This window comes from Pteropus alecto, unplaced genomic scaffold (assembly GCF_000325575.1).
Source record: "Pteropus alecto unplaced genomic scaffold, ASM32557v1 scaffold42, whole genome shotgun sequence".
In the NCBI taxonomy this organism is placed as follows: domain Eukaryota; kingdom Metazoa; phylum Chordata; class Mammalia; order Chiroptera; family Pteropodidae; genus Pteropus; species Pteropus alecto.
The window spans coordinates 12,487,841-12,509,267 of NW_006434825.1; the positions used below are offsets into that span (position 1 = coordinate 12,487,841).

The 21,427-nt window shown below is 43.1% G+C and overlaps 1 protein-coding gene and 1 pseudogene across 2 annotated transcripts in view; one reads left to right on the top strand and one right to left on the bottom strand.

Annotated features, from left to right (window-relative positions):
* CDH1 (cadherin 1) overlaps window positions 1-21,427 on the top strand; it is an 88,126-nt gene that overhangs the window by 49,997 nt on the left and 16,702 nt on the right. The window contains exons 1-7 of one of the 2 annotated variants that reach the window (XM_025045244.1): window positions 10,715-10,862; window positions 13,099-13,325; window positions 17,529-17,672; window positions 17,797-17,952; window positions 18,731-18,875; window positions 20,049-20,224; window positions 20,494-20,622. In XM_025045244.1, coding sequence (XP_024901012.1) covers window positions 10,736-10,862; window positions 13,099-13,325; window positions 17,529-17,672; window positions 17,797-17,952; window positions 18,731-18,875; window positions 20,049-20,224; window positions 20,494-20,622 — 1,104 coding nt within the window. In that variant the 5' untranslated portion in view covers window positions 10,715-10,735. Of the gene's footprint in view, window positions 1-10,714; window positions 10,863-13,098; window positions 13,326-17,528; window positions 17,673-17,796; window positions 17,953-18,730; window positions 18,876-20,048; window positions 20,225-20,493; window positions 20,623-21,427 lie in introns of those variants that run through there. The other variant, XM_006909804.3, reaches the window with a different exon arrangement.
* On the bottom strand, window positions 13,499-13,617 carry LOC112478249 (annotated as a pseudogene).

Below are 21,427 nucleotides of genomic sequence, written 5' to 3' on the forward strand. Positions count from 1 at the left end.
GTGAGGGGCATTCAAGAGGCTGGCAGCCCTGTTCTGTTTGGGGTCAGCTCTGAGCAAAAGACATTTCCTTCTTAGGTCTTGCTTTTTCTACTCTTCACTGGCCCTTATTTTGCCTTCTGGTGCCATCGACACCAATCCTTTTAGAAGGAGTCAGCCCCTATACATCTTGAGGAGTAAACTGCTAGTCTGTCTCTTCTCTCAGTCTGTCTCTCACTCTGCAGAGGGCAACTTTATCATCCTTGCCCCTTTGCCTCTGGACCAGTTCCATGGGTCACTGTCTCTCTTAAAATGTGACCTTTGGAAAGAAAAACAGCATTCATCATTCAGATCATTAGGTTGTAACCCTGAGAATGTACTTATCAAACCACAAGTAGAATCTGCAGAACAAAACCATGTGGCCCCCCATATCTGAGTGTTTTATTTCTGATAATGTAACTGAAGTTTGCAGGCGGGGTTTTGGAAGCCCAAATGCAGGGCTTGCCTGTTGAAGTTCCTCAGCTAGTTCATCAACTAAACACTAACCCTCCTTCAGTTTAACCCTCTTGTTAAAGAAAACTGTCTATATGAAGATAGGAAAGCAAACATGAACCGAGTCAAATGGTACAAAAGAATACAAAAGCAGGAAGTTCCCTCCCTTTATTCCCTATATCAGCAGTTCCCGTCCTGAGACAACCAGTGTTGGCAGTTTCTCGTATCCTCCTGAAGGTATTCTATCCTATTTCGCTCTTTGCTTTCTTTGAAGACAAGTTCCTCCCATATTATTACATATATTCCTTTTTAATAACCGCCGTGTTCTTTTTAGTTTCTACACTATTTTTCTATTGAGTGAGTGCCCGTTGGGTGTTTAACCAGGCCCCTGTGGATGCTGTTTCTATTTCTTGCCACTGTAAACGAGCCTGCCGTGACTCTCTGTAGGTCTGTCCTCATGCGCGTGTGAGAGTCCATCTGTGGGATAAGCTCCTAGATAGAGGTGGGCTTTGCCAGACGAGAGGATGGAAGCTTGTAAAATCTATAAACATGGTCAGGATGCCCTCCCAAAGGGCGTTGTACTGGTTCTGTGTGCCATGATGTCCAAGGAGGTCTTTGAGCCCCACATCTTGGCTGACAGTTCAGCCTTTGTGTGTTACAGAAGGGAAAACTAACCCAGAATGAACGAAAGGGACTTGTACTTTTCTTCCTGACAAACCCCCGAGAGAATCTGGTCACCTGATTTGGCATCTAGCTTTCTTCTTACTAGACCAGCTGATAGGAGTCCCCCCCCTACAGCACCCCATCCCTCTTCAGTCATGTGTGGGTCATACCCCTTCTTTCCCACCACCCACGTGGACCCTTCCTCTGGTTTCCTGCATCCTGAGTGGCTGAGATTTTCAGAGGGGTTGTGGTTACCTGGGTACAAATCCTCTGAGTATTTGCAAAAATATAAATTCTTCTCCTATGGAATAAATAGTAAGTACTTTACATATGGCCACCTACAATTTTTTAAACTTTACAAATAGTATGTTTAATTGCCAAAAAATCAACCAATATAAATAAATATATATAAGGAAGAGCTCTACTCCCACCCTGCCCTCTTTGGGACCAATAATACCCCCTGCCCCATACCTATAATCTCAATTATTAGTTTATTCCAATGTTTCTGTATGCAAATATAAGCAAATGTGGACATTTATTCTCATCCTCCTGCACTGCTTTGCATCTTGCTTTTTATCAACTGACACTATGTCTCAAAGTTCACTCCACAGTGGTGCATAGTTTTCTCATTTCTTTTATAGCCACACAGTATTTCATGATTTCCATAGTTTATTTAACTAGTCCTCTATTGATGGATGCTTGAGATGTCTCCCATATTCAGCTATTGCAAACAATGCCTTAATGAATAACCTTGTCCATGCATCGTTTTGCCTGTGTGTAAGCTTGCAATTTCTGATTACATTGGAAAATGGGAGGAAGCCGGGTAAAGGGAAGAAGCCAGCCAGATAAAGGGACCACAGAGTCTTGTAAGAGTTACAACCAGGAAAATTAAAAGTTTGGGAACCGCCCCGGGGACAGGTGCCACAGGTCCTTGTGCAGCAACTGTACCATGGCATCTTAAAGGAGGTAGCCATGTGGCCTGTGGCGGTGCCCCAGCATATGCCAAAGTCTACGTCTGGACCTGTGGGTCGGTCTTCATGTCATTTTCTTATTTTTGGTTTTCTTAATCTACTTGGAATTCTTGGAATGAGCAACCCAGTCTGAGATATTTCTGTCTTTTCCTGGGACTCGGCAGGATGCGGTGGGGTTATTTCTCAGGAGCCTGAGCAAAGGCGCATGTGGGAGTCGAGCGATTACCTTTAGAGCCAGTCGAGTAGATTTAGCAAACACTCTTGGAAGCAACTGCCTTTCGCATCAATGCTTATTTGTTCTTGATAATGAAAAACGATGCTACCATCCATTAAAAAAGAGAAAGCTGCCTCTTGTAAGCTCTGTTTGGACAAGTGAGCACTTGTTTTGGAGTCATCTGCAAATGCATGTGACCTGAAACTCTGTGGGAAATGTCTAACTTCTGAAGCTTGGGCTTCCAGCTGTTCTTTTGGGCTGTTTTCTGAGTTTTGTTCCAAAGGTCAGAGGGCTCAAGCTTTTCCAGCCCAACCCACCCACATTTGAAAAAGGTGCAAGGCTCACATTCGTTCTTTGTGTCACGGAAGAGGTTTCCAGGCCTTGTTCCTGAGTTATTGAATGATTCAAAAAATCCGAACTCAACTATAGCGTTTCATGCTTCCATAGCCGGTGTCAGCACATTTCTGCGTCAGCTCGCGCCGGGGAAATGCTGCCCCTGGACTGGTGCATGTTTCTGTCTGGGTTGTGTTCTTTACAGAGAAAAAAAGACGATGACGATGACGACAAACCAATCTACCTTTGTGCCTAGCACGGATTTTCCTCTATCTCATTTTGCTCTTTACAACATGTGGAGCTTCTCCCCTTCCTCAAGGCAGAGCGATTTTAGCCTAGTGGCTTAGTCTAGTGGCTTAGTCATGTTGACTGGTTCTGGGTGTGAAGCCTTCTTCAGAGACTAGCTGGCTCTGTGACCTTGAGCAAATTATTAAGCCTTTGGAGCCTCAGGCTCATCAGCATCGGGAAATAAAAAGAGCCCCAGCTGCTTCCCAGCAGTTCGGGAGCCAGTGTTTGTGAGGAGCTCAGCACAGTGCCTGCTCATAACAACTATTATTATATTGAATAGTCACTGTTCTAATTTTTGTTAATTAAGAATTATTTTTATCTTTTCCCTCTTTTCATAACTCTGCCCTTGGCATTATTGGGTGCATGGATTGTGTCTTTTCTAGACCATGGTACTTTGACTGAGGAGGTCCTCCTCAAAGGAGACCCTAGTAATTATTTTTGTTACGGGTTCACTGAGATGTAACTTACATACCATACAAGTTACCTGCTGTAAGTATACAGTGAGATAATTTTTATAACTGTACACAGCTGTGTGGCCATCACCACAATCCAGTTTTAGAATACTTTCATCATTCCACAAGTTCCCTCGTGCCTGTTGGTAACCAAACCCCATGCCCAAGCCACCCGCCCGCTCTAGGCAACCACTGATCTTTCTGTTTCTGAGAATTTTCATATAAATGGAATATGTACTCTTTTGCACACTGTTAAAACATACCTAGGCCTGGGCCCTGCCCCAGCCTAACTGAATCCAATCTCCTGGGCTGGGAGCCTTTGGTCTTTTTCTTTCCCTTGACATAATGCTTTCAAGGTTCATCTCCACTATGGCATGTATTGTTTTTGTTGCCGAGTAGTTATGCCATGCTGTATCCATCCGAGTAACTACATAGGCTGATTTTTTTTCTTCATTCTTTCTTTTTAATGGGCAAGTGGAGAGAAAGAAGAAAGTTGGGGAAAAGGTTCGTAAAAATATAATAATGTCCACACCCTAATTGTAGAAAAACAGAGAATATCAAGAGACACAGGACAGGGAAAGTGAATTAGGAAAGAGGTGTAGACCAGGATCTGAAGGTCACATAACAAGTATTAATAGTGGCTTCTCTACTTGCATGAAGCCACGGGCGCTTTGTGCTTTTGGTTTGTCGTCATCGTCATCTTTCTTTCATTTTTGGTAACAGCTTTACTGAGACATGATTCACACATCATACATCCATTACATCCATTTAAAGTATTGGTTCTGCTGTATAGCCATAGAGTTTTACATACACAATTTTTGAACATTTTCATCATCTCTAAAAGAAACTTCTCACCCCTTAGCTGCCACTCTCTGGCTTCCCCTTTCTCTTACCCTCCAGCCCTAGGCAACCACTAATTTATTTTTGGTCTTTAGATTTGTCTATTCTGGACATTTCGTGTAAAATTGAACCATGCAATAAGTACACAGTCTTTTGTGACTGGCTTCTTTCTGTTAGCATAATATTTTCAAAGGTTACCCATGGTGTAGCATGTATCAATAATTCATTTCTTTTTATTGCTGAATATGTAATATTCTATTGTATGTATATACCACATTTTATGCATTCATCAGTCGATGGACAATTGAGCTCTTTTCACTTTTTGGCCGTTATGAATAATGTTGCTGTGTCATCTACATTTTGTCACTTTTTTCCTCTCACACAAGTTACTGCTGTTGAAATTAAAAACAAGAACAAAACTAAGATTTTGGGGAAAGGAAAGATGTGGGTAACAAACCACCCTGCTAAAATGCGGCTAAGGAATGTGAGGTGTGTGTTTTTCCCATCGTGTTCGCATCTGACAGTTCACAGTAAATGGAGAAGAAGTCACTGAGTCTGCTCACGTCCCACTGTCAGAGACACAGGTGGGGAAAGAGGAAGCCTCAAACTCCAGATCAGGTTGTGGATATCAGACTATGCAGGAGTTAAGGCTATGGGTCAGCCAGACCTGGGTTGGAATCCCAACTCAAGCCACTCAATGCTGTGTGACTGTGGGAGAGTCACTTATCATTTCTGAGCCTTTACTGATAAACTGGGAGAGTGATACTTACCTCATAAGTCGTTATAGCAATATAATAATGCTTATTATACCTCTCCTAAGGGCAGCCTTTGTAGAGCCATTCTCCATCCCCAATGGATGCTCCAAGCACCCGGGAAATGTTTAACATATACTCGCGCCTGGGCTCCACCAGCCCTAAAGATCAGATTCTGTTAGCCCAGGCAGGGCTCAGGCCTGGGTATTTTGAAAAAGCATCCCAGGAGAGTCTCTGCACAGGACACATCAGACCCTTGTTTGAGAATGATGTTACAGGTATACTGGTCAAGGTGCTTAACTTCGCAAGTGGGCAACTAAGACGTAGAGAACGCTCTTGTTAGGGCCTTTGGGACCCGGTCCCCTGCCCCAGGTTCATCAGCTGCCCCTTCCTGTGAGGGGTCAGCAGGAGCTGGAAGGAGGGGTTCAGTTGCTTTGGATTTCAGAACATGGGGCCCTCTTTGGCCTCTGGGAACTCAACAGAAAAGAAAAGTGAGCAAGTAGTGTGGTGTTGTAAGAGGGAGCCTTTTCTTTCTAATCAATAAGCAAACAGTTCCCGGAGTTGCCCAACCTGGCCACAGGAATGTTTCCTGGGTTGCAGGCCATGGGAACGATCAATTATCATCTCTGTATTTAGGTCGGCGGGCTGGGTGTTGGCATGTTTAACGTGTAGCCAGAAGCGGGGACGATAAAACTCCTCCAGTTTAGCGTGGCATCTAGAGGGCCTCCCCATTCTCTTGGTTCTTTCGGGCAAAACCAAATAAGTTTCCCTCCCCATGACAGCGAAGAGGTTCCCCTCCAGCTTTGTAGCAGGCCGATGTCAACTCCCTGTTAGAGTGGAGTTCCATTGCTTCTTCCTCCCCGCTTTTTAAAACAAATTGAGATCACATTCCTTTGCATTTTTAGCGACCACCTTGGAAAACTAAAGCCAAGCCCTTAGGTCTCAGACTTGAGCAGAGAAGTAGCCCCAGCTTCTCTAGCTGAGCCAGCAGAGCCCCACCCAGTCAGGAGTATTGAGATTGAACTGGGTAAGGCTTTATCAATGGGTGCTGGCCCGTTTCTGAACTGTCCAGGAGAGGCCTGGAACAGAAAATGACTTAAAACGGTTCTTTTCTGGCCTTGTTCTCAAGAAGCACAAGGGGAATGGGGAGGCCAGGCCCTTCTAGCCTGGAGAAGCAGGAGCCTTCACTGCTCATAGGCCTGTGTAGGATCCCCTAACATACTTTCCTTCCACTAGAATGTCAGCCCCGGGAGGTCAGGGATCAGTACCTGCTGTGTTCACACCTGGGTCTGCAGTGCTAGAACAAGGCCCAGCCCACCGCAGGTGAGCAGTGCTGGAGGAGGCCCTTGAATACCTCGCCCCACTCCTTGCTGCCACATGCCTTCCTCCCTCCTTTAGCCAGGAGCTGGGACTGTCTCTTCAAATGCCCCTTCTTAAGGCTTTCCCTAAGTGTCCTATATTAAATTATCCCCTCCACCCCAGCTGCTGCATCGGGTGGAGGGGATAATTTAATATAGGACACTTAGGGAAAGCCTTACTCGCTTGTTTTTCTCTATTAATACTTTCTATTCCGGACACTTACTCATTTATTTGTTAATTTTCTCTTCCTCACTGGAGTATAAGCCCCATGAGGACAGAGATCTTACTTTGTTCACTGCTGTATTCCCCAGGCCCTAGAATGGTGCCTGGCAAAGAGTAAGGGCTCAGTCAGGAAGGATGGACCACTCCATTAGCCTCATGGGCTCCCCTGTGCAGGGGCCTGGGCTCATCTTTTCTTTACCTGTAACCTCACTGTTTTTCTCTCTGCCCTGACACAGTGCCGTGCTCTCCACCTCAGCCTGTTTCGATAGAAATAAGCGAAAGGGACTTTGCCTCTTACTTCCTACCCAGGCAGAGTTCAGCATTGACATCTGTTTTTTGGGTGCAAGTTAAATGAAGAGAGAGACCACTTATAATTTGTTCTGAGCAAGGACACGTTGGGAGGCTGAGAGAAAGAACTTGATAAGCTTCATGAAAGTAAACTTACCGTCCCCGGGATCACATGGGAGCTGCCTGTCAACGGGGAGGTTTGGCCAGGTGCGGGTGCCCCAGGTGACGACACCCTGGAGCATGTCACACGGGCTCTGTGGACACATGCCTCAAGTTGCACTTGTGCAATGGGATATTCCAAGCTGCTTACCTTTCCCCGCAAAAACGTCCATGGTTTAAGCTGGCTGATTAGAGAAACCCTGACTTATTTTAGCTAATGTAATATCCTAAAGCCGAACATTCTTAAATCTGAAGTTTAGAACTTCCTCCTTTATTTGGCTTCTGAGTGTCCTTGTGTTTCCTGAGGCTCTGGAACTGGATTTCGCAGGCACAGTAGTGTTCATTCAAGGAGACAGAGGGAGTGAGTGTGCGTAAGGGGAATACGGAGATGGGAAACTTAGTTATTGCTCTGGCTACTCTCCACTTGTCCTGTTCTGTTTTTGTGTGAACCAACTTCCAAGTTTCCATTCAAGTAGTAACTTATCTTGCAAAATGGCTTAGCGATACTAAGAGGCTTCCTGGTGGTTAAGACCTGATAGTGGCTTCAGACCACACAGGCTCTGCCACTCCATGGCTGCGTGACCTCGCCAGGTCTTTTCGGTGAGACTTCTGAGCCTCAGTTTCTTCACTTGTAAGTTAGGGGCTGCTAAATTCCTACCGCTCAGGGCTGCCGTATCTAATAAGGCTCTTAAGCTGTGTTATTGTTCATAGTTCTCAGTAGCAAATGGACACATACAATTAGAGACTTATCAGGGCAAAAAATACAGTCTTCCTGGTACGACTTGAATCTCAGCATCCCCTGAGTGTGGACGACCTGGAGGCTTGATTGTCCTTTCCCTCCCATTTTTAAACATAAAATAATATTTTCTGCTGAGCACTGATGTTCAATAAACCCGTAATGTTTAGTAATTTCATGGGCATTCATCAAAGGAAGATGTTCCGGAATTACCCAGTGCCATCAAAGAAAATGGAACCTAGAAAGAAATTTTGTAAGTGGTGGTAGCCAGAAGATGATGGCTTTGGCTGGAGTTAGAAACACCATTGCTAACCAGCAAAAAGAAAACTCTTGCCTCGCTAAGTGATACGTGTCTGTCTTCCCAGGATTCCTTTTGTCCATCAAGTTATACTTTTTGCCTTTTCATTATTTAAATTGGAAGCCGAAGCCCTTGGTTTGGAGGATACACAATGGCAGCGTAAGCCCCAGGAGCCTCAGAAGGCTCTCTGATCTGGCCCTCGAGGTTGCGTGTGTGACTTTTTCTTCCTGAGGCTGAGCGCTCAAGTTCAAATGGTCCTTAAAATAAAGCTATATGCTGTGCTCTTTGGCGTTAGCTGTTAGCTGTGGGAAGTGCGTTCTGATGAGAGGGAACAATCCATAATGCATGCCTTTGTGTGTAGTGTGGGGAAGACACTGCTTTCAAGTAGTTGCTTCTAAGAGACTGCGTTATCCAGCTAGTTGCCAAATAACTCAACTATGGTGAGCTGGCTTTGATAGCAGGCCCCTGTCCTTAAATCTCGACATCTCCTGGAAATATATAAAGGCTTTTGAGACTGTCCCGTTCTTACCCACTCACATTCCAGTTATGGGGCCGGGCGGGGGTGGGAAGAGAAGCCTTAGAGCCGGACTGTTCCATGGCATGACGGCAATTCTGAGCAAAGAATGCTGCTGAGTGCTCAGAACCTGCCCCAGGACCCGGAGCTTTTTATGAACGTGAGTTTGTATTTGAATTTCAGCCATCTCTTTCAGGGTTCTCTGATTAAAGCCACTAATTCTACCAAATAAGCTAGAAAATGTTGGATGAATTATGTGCAAAATCACAATGTATTAACGATACTTTAAAAAAAAGTTATCCTTATTTTTGTTGTTTTAAAAAGTAATTCGCTGTAATTGTAACATTCGATGTAATACAAAGATGTATACGAAAAATATATTTAATGAAAACTGAACTGCCTCCTACTCCTACTTCAACCATAATTCTTTCAATCTTCCTTCCTCCACCTCCGCCCAAATTGCTGTTTTGCCTGGTGTTTAGAATTCCATATTGTTCTTAAATGTCTTTTTCAGCCCCCCTCCCCCTTAAGTGTTCCTTTTTTTCATTTCTGGAAAGCATATCCCCATGTTGCGTATGGGAACAGTGATAAAGAGCACTCCCTTTGGGGCCAGAAAGCTCAGCCCCTCCACAGACCAGCATATAAATTAGAGCAAAGGAAATGGGGATGGTGATGCCTACTCCAAAGGGTGGGGAGTTGGGGTGAATCAGAAAATTGGACATAAGGAGCACAGTGCAAGGTTCTGGCTTATAGAGAGAGGCCTGAGGAAGAATGGTCGGGAGCATGAACTCTCCGCCTGCCTGGGTTCCAGTCCCAGCCCTGCTACTTACTCCCTAGCTGCCTCAATGTTCCCATCTGTAAAAAGAAGACACTGATAGTACCAACCTAATAGAGGTCTAGGATTAAAGGAGTTAATGTTTGTAAAGTGCTTAGAATAGAGCTGGACACATAACGTTCTACACATGTTTAAAATATTAAGAAAAATGTCAATAAAAGGTAGTTTAAGCTATGAGTTGAGGTTATAGTTTTTTGATGGTGATGTTAAGATTGTGGTGAAAAGATTTTCCCATTTAGAGATGGCCACTGGGTTCTTGGCCCTTATCTGTTACTGGAATTTGATTTCTAGACCAAATAACCAAATAACAGGTTTAGGATAAGAGGAGGACATGCTGACTTAAAGAATACTTAGTTCCTTGCTGGGCTTATTTTGTTTGACTTTTTGTTGTGGAACTGTTCAAATATACCCAATCCCCGTGTACCAATCCTCTGCTTTCAAGAGCTTTTCCATTCTTGTTTACTCTCCCACATGCTGGCACTAGCATTCACTGTGGCTCTGAGACACTGGCCAGCTAGGGCAGAAGCAAGCTTTTCAGAACCTTCCTTGAGCTGGAGATTCCCTCTGTCTTTCCTATGATTTCTGGTTTATCAGCCCAGAGGATCAGGTTGCCAGGAAAGATAATGGATCTTAAGATAATGGGTCTTAACAGCACCTAGAAATTCAAGTTTGGGCTGCTTGTCTGCCACACTTCTTCTGTCACTGCTCAAAGGGTGGGGCTTAGCCACCATCAAGAGGAGATGCCCCAAAGCAGGTTAAATAACATCTTGCGTCAAGTTATTTGCAAAACCATTTTCGTTTTTCAGGCTACCACCCTTGACAAGTCCTATCAGGCTTGCCTCAACTTTTCATTGCCCAGATTTGGGCTGGCTGGGGAAAGGAATTCAGTGGGATGAACGAGGGCAGCTTTTGTTCCCTGCTTATGTGACAAGTCCCCAAGCAGTCCAGTTGCGCCATTCCTTCTGCTGGGGTGAGCCGGGAAAGGGTTATTTGAAAAACATCTTGTTTTGCTAGTTTGAAAAGAAATTCCTACTTTAGACTTAAAGGGCAGTATCTGCCAACCCTGTAAAGATCGCATCTCTCCTTGCTTCTGTTGTCATTTTACGGTTCATCTGTTTATTTAGCAAATACTTGACTTCTAGTTTGTTCTCCCAAATGCAGAGAAATAGCAATCTCCTTCTACTTGCATTGTTCTTTTCCTTTCGAAATGTGATTCACATTCACTGTCATGGTTAATCTTCACCAAACCCTAAAGAGGTAGGCTTAATCAGTGGTGGTGCCTTCCATGCTCTAGTAGAGAGAACTGAGGCCCAGAGAGGCCACACTCACTGACTCTGTGGCTAATGCAGTCACAGACTCAGACTAGCTCTTTCTTCTTGTCGCTCTCTTCCTGTTATAGCCTTCCGTTGCTCAGCTCGCCCCGTCAAGTTTGGGAAGGGAGTTGGAGAACCTGCCTAAAAGGTGAAGAAGGTAGGGATGTTGGCATGGTTTTGATTATTTCACAAACTGGGAGAGAGGGCTGGGCGAGTGATTATTCAAAGGACCCAGCTCTCTCCCTGTGAACTAAAACTTCTTGGTTTGGCTACTCAGTGTATTTGCCAGGTAGCAGACTCCCTGCCACTGCATGAGGTGGCCTCAGATTGCTACCTTCCCTGGATTCTAGCTAGGAGTAAAATCATTCTTTAAAAATAGCCAAGGCCCCAAGAAGTTCTCTCCAGGGTGAGGGAGTAACAACCATAAGACTTAAGTAACTCATGTTGAGGGTTAGTCCTAGCTCTTCTGTTCAGTAGTTTTAGGATATTAGGCAAATTTCTTAAGCTTTTTGAGTCTCCATTTCTTCATCTTCAGAATGGGGTTATTCCTGGTGCTTATCCTCGTGCCCCCAAACCTGATCTTATTTTCTCTGGCCAGGGTGGGGCTGTTGACTTCCAAAACATTGGCAAGGGTGGCCTCTGGTGGAAGAAATGAAAACTTCAGCCCAGGCATCATAAATGGCTTTAGGGCTTTCTGGAGACCTACCTACCTGATCCTCATGACTATAGAGGTGCCTGGCTGTGTAAAATAGGCACAAGAGCAGGATTTTTTTTTTTTTTAATTTTTTAAATAAAAGATCACTTGTACAAAATAGAAATTCCACTGGAGGAATGAGGGGCAATTATTTGAAAGGGAGGAAAACAGGCCAACTCGAGAGTTTCCCAGAATGAACTGTTTTATCTACTGTTCTCTCTTCCTGGAAAGCTCTGGAGCCAGATTTCTGCAAGGCTGGCTCTGTCATGTCCACCTCAGAGAGGCTGCCTTCACTGTCCAATATAAGTTACACTTTCCTCCAACTTCCCACTCCCCCCTGCCATTCTTGTGTTACCCTCTTATCCTCTGTATTCACTAACATTTATCACGGCCTGCAACTTTTGGTTTTGGTATTTGTCCATCTCTTCCACAGCAGTGTAAGCTCAATAAGAGCAGATGTCTATCTTGTTCATAGTTTTGTCTGTTAGAGCATAGCACAGTTTCTGACATATAGCTTGGTGGAAACCTGTTGAATGAGTCCTTTGGGACTCTGATGTTTAGTGTAGATACTTTTCACCACAGCTTCTCCAGCTTTGGATATTAATACTTTTTAACTTTTAATACTTTAATAACTATAAAGTTTTTAAAAAGTAGTTCGTCTTTAAGCCATTGATCGTAAATTCCTCCACCCAAGTAGTCCTTCTCTGCCTTTTGCATTTGTCTTGCCTTCCTGTACTATAAAACCTTCATTATCTCCCCCAGTTGACCATGATCAGTTTCTCCTTGTGCCTCAGATGGCAAGCAGGTATTAACTCTCTAAGACTCAAGTAATAAGCATATAATCCACACTCACTAAATAATCTACAGTTCTCATTTTCTTTTGTGGAATATTCACGGGGGCTGAATAAATGATTACCCAAAGCTACGTTTGTTTTTGAATTTGTATTTAAACTTTAATATAGTATTTGTTATGTGCCAGGCACTGTTCTATGTATCTTAAAACAACCCTAGTAGGTAGTTGCTATTGTTGCCTTCTTTCAACAGGTAGGTAGACTGAGATACTAAATAACACCCAAAGTCACGGCTGGGACTTGAACCTAAGGAGTCTGGTCCAGACTCCTTAGTTAACATACTGTTAACTATTATGTCTCTCTTATTATCTGCCACTGTTTATTGAAATGTAAACTATTTATCTATTTATTTAGGCTTAAAGATTTAGTTGGGTTATTTATTTATTTTTAAAATAATTTTTTAAAATGTAAACTGTTTAAATGTAGTCTATGCACAGCATCTCATTGTACCTTGTTCTCAAACCTTCAGAGTCAATAGGTGTTCTATCTCAGTTATTTTAGGGGTCTGTTTTCAAATTGTCAAGAGCCATCTGAAAAGGAGAGGCCCCTTTTTTGTTATTGAAAAGAAGAAGTTACTTCCTAGACAGATGACTGTTTTCACTTTACAAGCAGACAAGAAAATAATCAGACCACAATTAACAGTCTCCCTATAATTGTGAAGAACATAGTGATGATATCGACTACTTTGATATCTTTGCTGTTCTATCACCAGACTATGTTTTGTTTAACTTGTGCTTGTTTTTTTGTGTCAGGCTTTTCATGGGTGAGTCCAGTTTGCTTTTTAGAGAATGAATGCTCTTGTTTTTAATCTGCCCAATTTCCTAATCACTGTGATTTATGTCCTGCAGTGAGTTTTGATGGATGCACTGGTCAACCAAGGTCAGTCTTTATTTCCGATGACACCAGATTCAAAGTGGGCACAGATGGTGTGCTTAAGGTCAAACGGCCTCTACAACTTCGTAATCCTGAGATGAGTTTTCTTGTCCATGCCTGGGACTCCACCCGCAGGAAGCTCTCCACCAAAGTGACGCTGAAGGCAGCAGAACACCACCACCACAACCACCACCGTCATCATGTATGTTGGAATGTTTCTCAAAAGTGCAGTTATCTTTATTTATTTATTTATTTTTTTAAATTAGTTAATTAATTAATTAATTTTTTTTTTTTTAAAGCAAGGCAACCTTTGGTTGACCTCACCGATTGCAAGGACCTTGTCAGCTTACAATCCTTTATTTTTTTTATTTTTTACGCCTACAGCACCTGGTCTTCCTAGGTGGTCTCCCATCCAAGTACTAACCAGGCCCGACCCTGCTTGGCTTCCGAGATCAGATGGGATCGGGCTTGTTCAGGGTAACGTGGCCATAGACACGAAAGTTCACTGTTATTTCAGTCTGCTTCCTAATCCAGGTTTCTCTAGTTGGTACTGTTTGCATTTGGGGCTGGATAATTTTTTCTGTTGTGGAGCTGTCCTGTGTGCCATGTGATGTTTAGTGGCATCCCTGGTCTTAACCCGCTAGATGCCAGTAGCACTCCCCGAGTTGTGACGTTCGAAAATATCTCTAAACACTGCCAATGCCCCCTGGAGGGGAAAATAGCCTCTCACTGAGAACCACTGATCTAACTGAACTGATTCTTGCTGGAGATTTTTTTGTTATTTGGTGGAGAAGGATGAGGTGAAGTGATGGCGAGATGTCATTACTTTTATATTTGTGCATAGTGTGAAATAGTGGCTAAGGGCGTGGACTCCCTGTAGGATTGAATCCCAGCCCTGCCATTTACTACCTGAGCAACCTTCGAGGAGTTATTTAATCTCTCTATGCTTGAATTTCCTCATCTGTAAAATGGAAATAATAATGACCGCATGAATTAATACATGTGAAATGCTAGAACTATGCTAGGCCTATAATAAATATTCGATAATTGTTAACTGTTCTTATCATTCCCTTCTTGGAAGAAGAATGAACAAGAGGTCAATTGTCTGATCATTTGGCTCTTCGTGTTTCTAGTGGAGAGTGTTTTGCCAAAGAATCAGGGGGAAGCTTTTGCCTCATTGGACTCTAATCTTCACAAGATCCTTCCCCATTATATTTGCAGTACCTGGACCTCGGTCTGGCATGTACTAGGCCAGTAAATACTCAGTAGACAAATGGATGGACCAGCCAGGGATGGAAGAATATATATCTGCCCAGGTTCTTGGCAAGAATGTTTCTCCCATGGTGCTTCCTACCAAAATCTCTCTCTGGGGAGCCATTCTCGTTGCATCCTGCCATTGCCTTGGAAGTGTGGAATGGGTTCTAAGTGCCAAGGCCTTTCAGGTTGGCTCCTGTTTTTCTCCCCAAAGACACCTGAGATTCTGGGAACTTAATAGTCCTGGTAGATTGAATTTTTCTTCCTGGTGTAATTGGACAGACCAGAAAAATGAAGAACTTAGTAGAACTATATTAACACCTGACTCAAGTCTTCAGTTGATTCTGTCATTTATCTAAGTTCAACATGGTGAGTTCCTGCTGGGCAGCTATGCATGGAAGACTTTTATGACCAAAGACAGTTTTGAGCTTGTTTTTTCAACTTTTCCTCCCCACCTTTGCTAACTTTGCCTCTGCCTCCATGTCTGCGGAATTGTGATTAGGTTCAAATATATATTACAGAAAACCACAAGTTACAGTGGTTTATGTGAAATACAGTGTTTCTTGTTAAGGAAATCCAAGGGTGAACTGTGGCCAGGATGGAGACCCCACAGTTGTCAGAAGCCCAGGTTCTTCCTTTCCTCTCCATTCTGTCATCCTCTGCACATAGTTTCTTTCTTTCTTTAAAGAAATGTTTAAATTTAATTTATTGGGTCAACATGGTTAATAAAATACAGGTTTCAAATGTACAATTCAATAATGTCATATGTATGTTGCATTGTTTGTTTACCACCCAAAGTTAAATTTCTTTGTCACTATACATTTGACCCCCTTTACCCTTATCTACCTCCCCCATCACCCTCAGCATATGGTTTCATTCCTTAAGAATACCTCATGATCCAATATGGTTGTCAAAGCTCCAGTAATCACAACTGTATTCTAGGTGATAAGGAGAAAGGGAGGAAGCACAAAAGTGTATCACTTAGTTGTCTAGCTGCCTTTTTAAGAAGACTTTGTGGAATTCTCAAGCAACCCTTCTGCTTACATCTCATTGACTAGAACTTGGCCTCATGGCCACCCCTAGCTGTGAGTGTGGTATAGGAAATATAGTCTTTTACTTGGGCACACTGCTGGTTACAAAATTGAAATGTGCGTGCGTGTGTGTGTGTATGGAGAGAGAGAGAGAGAGAGAGAGAGAGAGAGAGAGAGAGAGAGAGAGAGAGAGAGAGAGGGAGAGAGGGAGAGAGAAAGAGAAATTTGTTTCATTTTTAAATAGAAAGGACAAATGGATATCAAATGATAAGTGGCAACTCTGCTACAGCTGGTTTGAGGTTCACTTTGCTTTGTCTAGTTCAAGGGGCCCTCATGGAACCAGGTAACCCTGCATTAGTAAAAAGGGTGACAATCTTATCTTCCTTTTAATTCACAAAAGAATAGGTCTTATACGTATATCAAAACATTATGTTGTATACCTTAAATAGATATGCTTTTTATTTGTCAAATATATCTCAATAGAGGTGGAGGAAAATAAGAATAGATCTAACTTTCCAGTTCTTTCTCTTTGTTTGGGTGGGTTTTCTAAGTCTGGTGTATCGTTTTTTTCTGAGAGATGTTTTCATGTTCAGTATGCCCTTTAATTTCACACTCGAAGATGTTAATGTTATGTTTTACCAACACAATATTCATCATTATTTATTATTATTCCCTGAAAATATTCCGCAATCCCGATGTCAGCAAGGCATATTCTTCGTCTTCCTCTTCAGGGGGCCAAATTAATCTGTATTCATTCACCAATGCCTGTTTGCCACATGGCTGTGCAAGGTGATTGTTTTTAGGCTGGTTTAATACTTGTTCTTTGCTGGGATCAAGTCTCAAACTTGACTTCCTTAAAACCACGATTCAGTGTTTTCCCACCAATCCAACCATCATCTTCATTTACTGAGCACTTACTATGTTTCGGATGCTATTTGTAATACTAGTATCTTATTTAATCCTGCCAAGAACTCTATGAGGTATAGGCACTAATATTATCCTCATTTTAGATATTAGGAAACTGTGGTACAGAGAAGTTAAATAATCTGCCCAGAAGACGGAGGTACCAGAGTGAAGATTCAAAACCAGGCAGCCTGCCCTCAGCCCAGGCGGGACCACTACAAAGATGCTGTGTGTGTGTGTGTGTGTGTGTGTGGGCTCCAGAGCCTGCCCTCAGCCCAGGCGGGACCACTACAGAGATGCAGAGTGTGTGTGTGTGTGTGTGTGTGTGTGTGTGTGTGTGTGTGTGTGGCCACTATGCAGGATTAGGAAGGATTTTGTGATAATATCTGGTCACATCTCATGTCTGTCTTGGGCATTTCGAGTCAGATTTTAAAAGCCAGAAAATAGGGCTTGAATCACACTTGGCAAATAGCGATCAGTGACTATGTAGAGGGTGGGAGATGGAAATGTCCTCTGATACCTTTACCGTTTTACCATTAAGCACTTTAAAACACTTAAACAATTTGGAAGATCTTTTCCTTCCATCTTCAACTATCTCATTTCCCTGTGTGTGCATAAAGTTATCATTATTGCACATGAAAACTGTTCAATACAAATTTCAAAGGGTATTTTTGGTTCTTATCCCAACGGCTTCTGTTAGAACAAATGGAAATTATATAGCTATAATGACACTGTGAGAGTAAGGGATTTGTATTGATCGCAAAGTAGTTCTTAGTACCAATTTTTGGGAAACTTACTCATATTGGCTGATAATTCCTAACTGGGGACCTATAACCCTAGGAAAAACATAAAGGAAAAGAAAATTAAAACACTCAAATATCCAGAACATTAGAATATAATGTTCTATTAAAAATGACGGGTGTGATATGTGGGCTTGAAATAACTCATAAAATAATATCAAACCCCCAAACCTATAATCGTGTATGTATAATGCTTATTTGAACCCTGGGTACTAAGAAGGACCAGAAGGGAACACTTTCTTTATGATACAGAAAAGGAGTTTATCGGGTATTGTTTTGGCTGTTTATTTTATTATTAGGTTAAAACCTCACGCTGCCTCAGAAGGCTGGAGGTGCTGACTGGACAGGTTGGACAATTTGGCCTGTATTGCCTCTCCTGCATCATCCCATTTTGTTCTTTATCTCCTCGCCTTTTAGGATTCCCTCTCTGGAACCCAGACAGAAGTGCTCACATTTCCTGACTCCCACCATGGTCTCAGAAGACAGAAGAGAGACTGGGTTATTCCTCCTATCACCTGCCCAGAAAATCAGAAAGGCCCATTTCCTAAGAACCTGGTTCAGGTAGAGAAAGACATTCTTTCTATTTCACTGGAAGAAATTTGGCAGAAGACCAAAGAGAGAAAGGGGAAAACCCACTGTAATCATCCTTCCTAGCTAATTCTGTTTCTTTCTATTTTGTCTCCAGATCAAATCTAACAGGGAGAAAGAAACACAGGTTTTCTACAGTATCACCGGCCAAGGAGCTGACGCGCCCCCTGTTGGTGTGTTTATTATCGAAAGAGAAACAGGATGGCTAAAGGTGACGGAACCTCTGGATAGAGAAGCAATTGCCCAGTACATCGTGAGTACCTCTTAGAAGCTTATTGATAGTGGAGTCCCATCCTTCCAGAATTGTTTGGTCAGCCCACGTCGGATTCTTAGATCCAGTGCTCTGGATGTGTGAGGAGCTTAATTTGACACCTCTTGACCAACTGGTTGATAGGAGAAATGAGAGCCTGGAAAAATTTGTTTGTCTGTTCGTTTGTTTCATTTTTTTTTTCCTTGTTAGGAATAAAGCAGGGAGAGTCCTTATGCACTATGCATAAGTTTAGACCCAAGATATCAACCTGCTCTTGGGGCTCAAAGTCCCTGATCAGAGGAAGAAGCCAGTGATAACGTTGGAGAACAATAACCATTTGTAGGCCTTGGTAGCAGTATGAGCTTAGGGAAGCTGGGAAGAAATACATCGATGCCAAATGCAGAAAAATCTGGGGGAAACACTAGACTGGAGTGGCCAGAGGAAATTTTACCCTTCTTGGAATAAGAATGTCTTTGGCTTCCACCTTTATCTCCTAGGCCTGGCTCCTCAGCCCTTATTTGGGGAATGAGAGTGCTGACTGATGGGTGCATTCTCTAGCTCATGGATTTGCACATGTCATGATCTCAACCAGTGTCATGACCTACTGAAGCAACAGCACGTGTGTGAGAAAAGGTCTCTGCTGTGAACATTCATATACCTGGGGCCGGGGGAGTGAGAAGGGGTGGGGAGCCAGGAGGAGCCATCTCTGCTCTGGTCAGACCACTTCTCCCGCCTCTTGTTCCTCCTTGGGGCCCAAGTAACACTCACGTGGCTCTTGCAGCTCTTCTCTCATGCTGTATCTTCAAACGGGAAAGCAGTCGAAGACCCGATGGAGATAGTGGTCACGGTGACAGATCAGAATGACAATAGGCCGGAGTTCACCCAGGAGGTCTTTAAAGGCTCTGTCATGGAAGGTGCTGTCCCAGGTATGTTCAATAATGAGGAGCCGGATACCCTGAAAGACATTTAGAGTCTTTGGAGCCCAAAGTGGTGGGGCTGGCGTTTGGAGTCAGGCCCATCACGGGGACAGAACTTCTTTGGAAGCCACTGTGTGTGTGCTGTGCGCTTATATGCGTGTGACACCCTACCTGCAGAGACGTTTAAAATAGAGCAGTTTAAAAACAACTTCCCCTGATTAAGAAAAAGGTCCTTTCTAGTAGTTTAAGCCCCTTGTGTAATCCTTCCTGATGACATTTTTTTCTTTCCCATAGAGGTAGATACGGCCCTGACTTTTGTGGTAATCATTCCCTTGTTTTTATTTTTACCATGTGTGTCCTTACCCCTAGATAATATCTTGTTTTGCCTACTTTTCTACGTGGTGACAAACTGTTTGCCAAGGTGGTCAAACCAATTTATACTCCCACCAGCAATGTATATCCTGGAACTGTTAGACTTTTTTTTTTCTTTTTGGTACTGAAATAGGTATCTTTTGGAACTGTTAGACATTTTAGCTTTGGCCAATGTGTAATTATATCTGAAGGCAATTTAAAATTGTGTTTCTCTGATTATTAATGGGCTAAGCATCTTATATTTTGCCGGCCATTTGGGTTTTTGTCTATTCAAGTCTTTTGCCCTTTTTTCAGTTGTGGGGCTTTTTGTCTTTTTTCCTGTTAACTCTTAGAATTATGTAGATGTTCTGGGAACTAGTCCTTTATCAGTTACACATGTTATAAAATATTTTCTTCCTACTAGAAAGCAGTGATCTCAAATGACCCATTCTCTCAGGTGAAGCTGTAGCTGAGAAGCCAATTGCGGCATCTTTGGGATTTTTCCTATTTTTCAGGCTATTCACTCAGTATGAGAGACATGGAAAAATGTTTTAGTTTAAAGTTATCTATTCCCCATCTTCTCCTCCCCCACACCCCAAATATCTGTTAAAAAAGTCAAGTTCTCGGAACACCTCTCATCTGGTGTAAGGCTTTCTTCTTCCTATAGCACTTTGGGAAAGAAATTTGGAAATTCAGCGATCAGAGGAGCCGTGACAAGGCACTGTCCCTGAGCCCCCGTCTTTAACATTGGGGACAGAGTTGAGCATAGGCGTACTGACCAGACACTGAAGTGCAGCTTGACGGAATCTTTCTTTCCTTCCACACTTCCAGGAACCTCCGTGATGCAGGTCTCGGCTACCGACGCAGATGATGAAGTGAACACCTACAACGCCGCCATCGCTTACAGCATCATCAGCCAAGAGCCTGAGCTGCCTCATGACAAAATGTTCACCATCAACAGGGACACAGGAGTCATTAGCGTGCTCACTACTGGGCTGGATCGTGAGGTCAGAGGGGAAGACAACTAAAGGGTGTTGTGGGCTAATGCACATTAGCCAATCCATGGATAATGCAAAACTCTATTGAGGCTAGTTACCACCGATATGGTCATGGTCTGAGCTTTGCATCTAAACATCTGTTTAGGGGTTTTGTGCCTGGCAGGAAGGTGGGGCTTGTATTTAAGCAGATGATAAAATGTTCAGTTTCTGTACTATAGGCTAGGCTGGGCCTGATGTGGACGTTGGCCCTAATGTGAGTTTGTTTGACCTCTCTGCAGAGTTTCCCCACGTACACCTTGGTGGTTGTAGCTGCTGACCTTCAAGGTGAAGGCTTAAGCACAAGCGCTACAGCTGTGATCACGGTCACTGACATCAACGACAACCCTCCCATCTTCAACCCGACCACGGTAATTCTGCAGCTCCTTAGACGGTTTCCACAACTGCTCACGGGCGAAGCCTTTGAAAACTTTTCCTAGCCTAGTGGACTTTAAGAAGCAAGCAGATTGGGTTGGCGGTTGTCTCTGGGGCCTATTGGCAAAATTTTGTGAAGTTGCAAAAAGCACTTACTGAATCCATGTCCTTGTGCTGTGCATCTTGGCAGCAAATCTTATCTGGTTCTATTTATTCATTGAACAAATATTTTCTGAGTTTATAATGGCACTGTGTTAGATACCAAAGATATCACAAATAAGGCTGACAAAGATGCTATTCTCATGGAGTTTATAGTCTAGCCAGGGAGATATTAGACAACTTATACAAATTATTGTATGCAATTATATTAAATGCAGTTCAGAAGATGGGACAAAGAGCCACATGGAAGAATCTTAAACCTTATTGTATTAGTTAGAAATCAGTTCAGTGGTTAGTAAACTACTAGAGACTAGACTCTTGGAGTTTAAACCATTAGGGTGGACTTTTTCTCTTGTCTCACAAAAAGCCCAGAGGTGGATAGCCTACTCTGCCAATAGAGACCAAGCCTCCTTTGTCTTGCTGTCCCATTATCCTTGGTGCATGACTTCCATCCTCAGTGCCACCTTGTGGCCCAAAATGGCTGCTGGTGCTCCAGCTATATCTGTGCCTCACTCAGGAAGGAAAGGGCAAGGGATGCCAAAGGCATTGCTGCTAAATCAATTCCTCTTATTTCTAGGAAGACCATCCCACAAGTTTTGTTTATGTCTCATTAGCAACTGTGTCTGCAAGGAAGACTGGAAA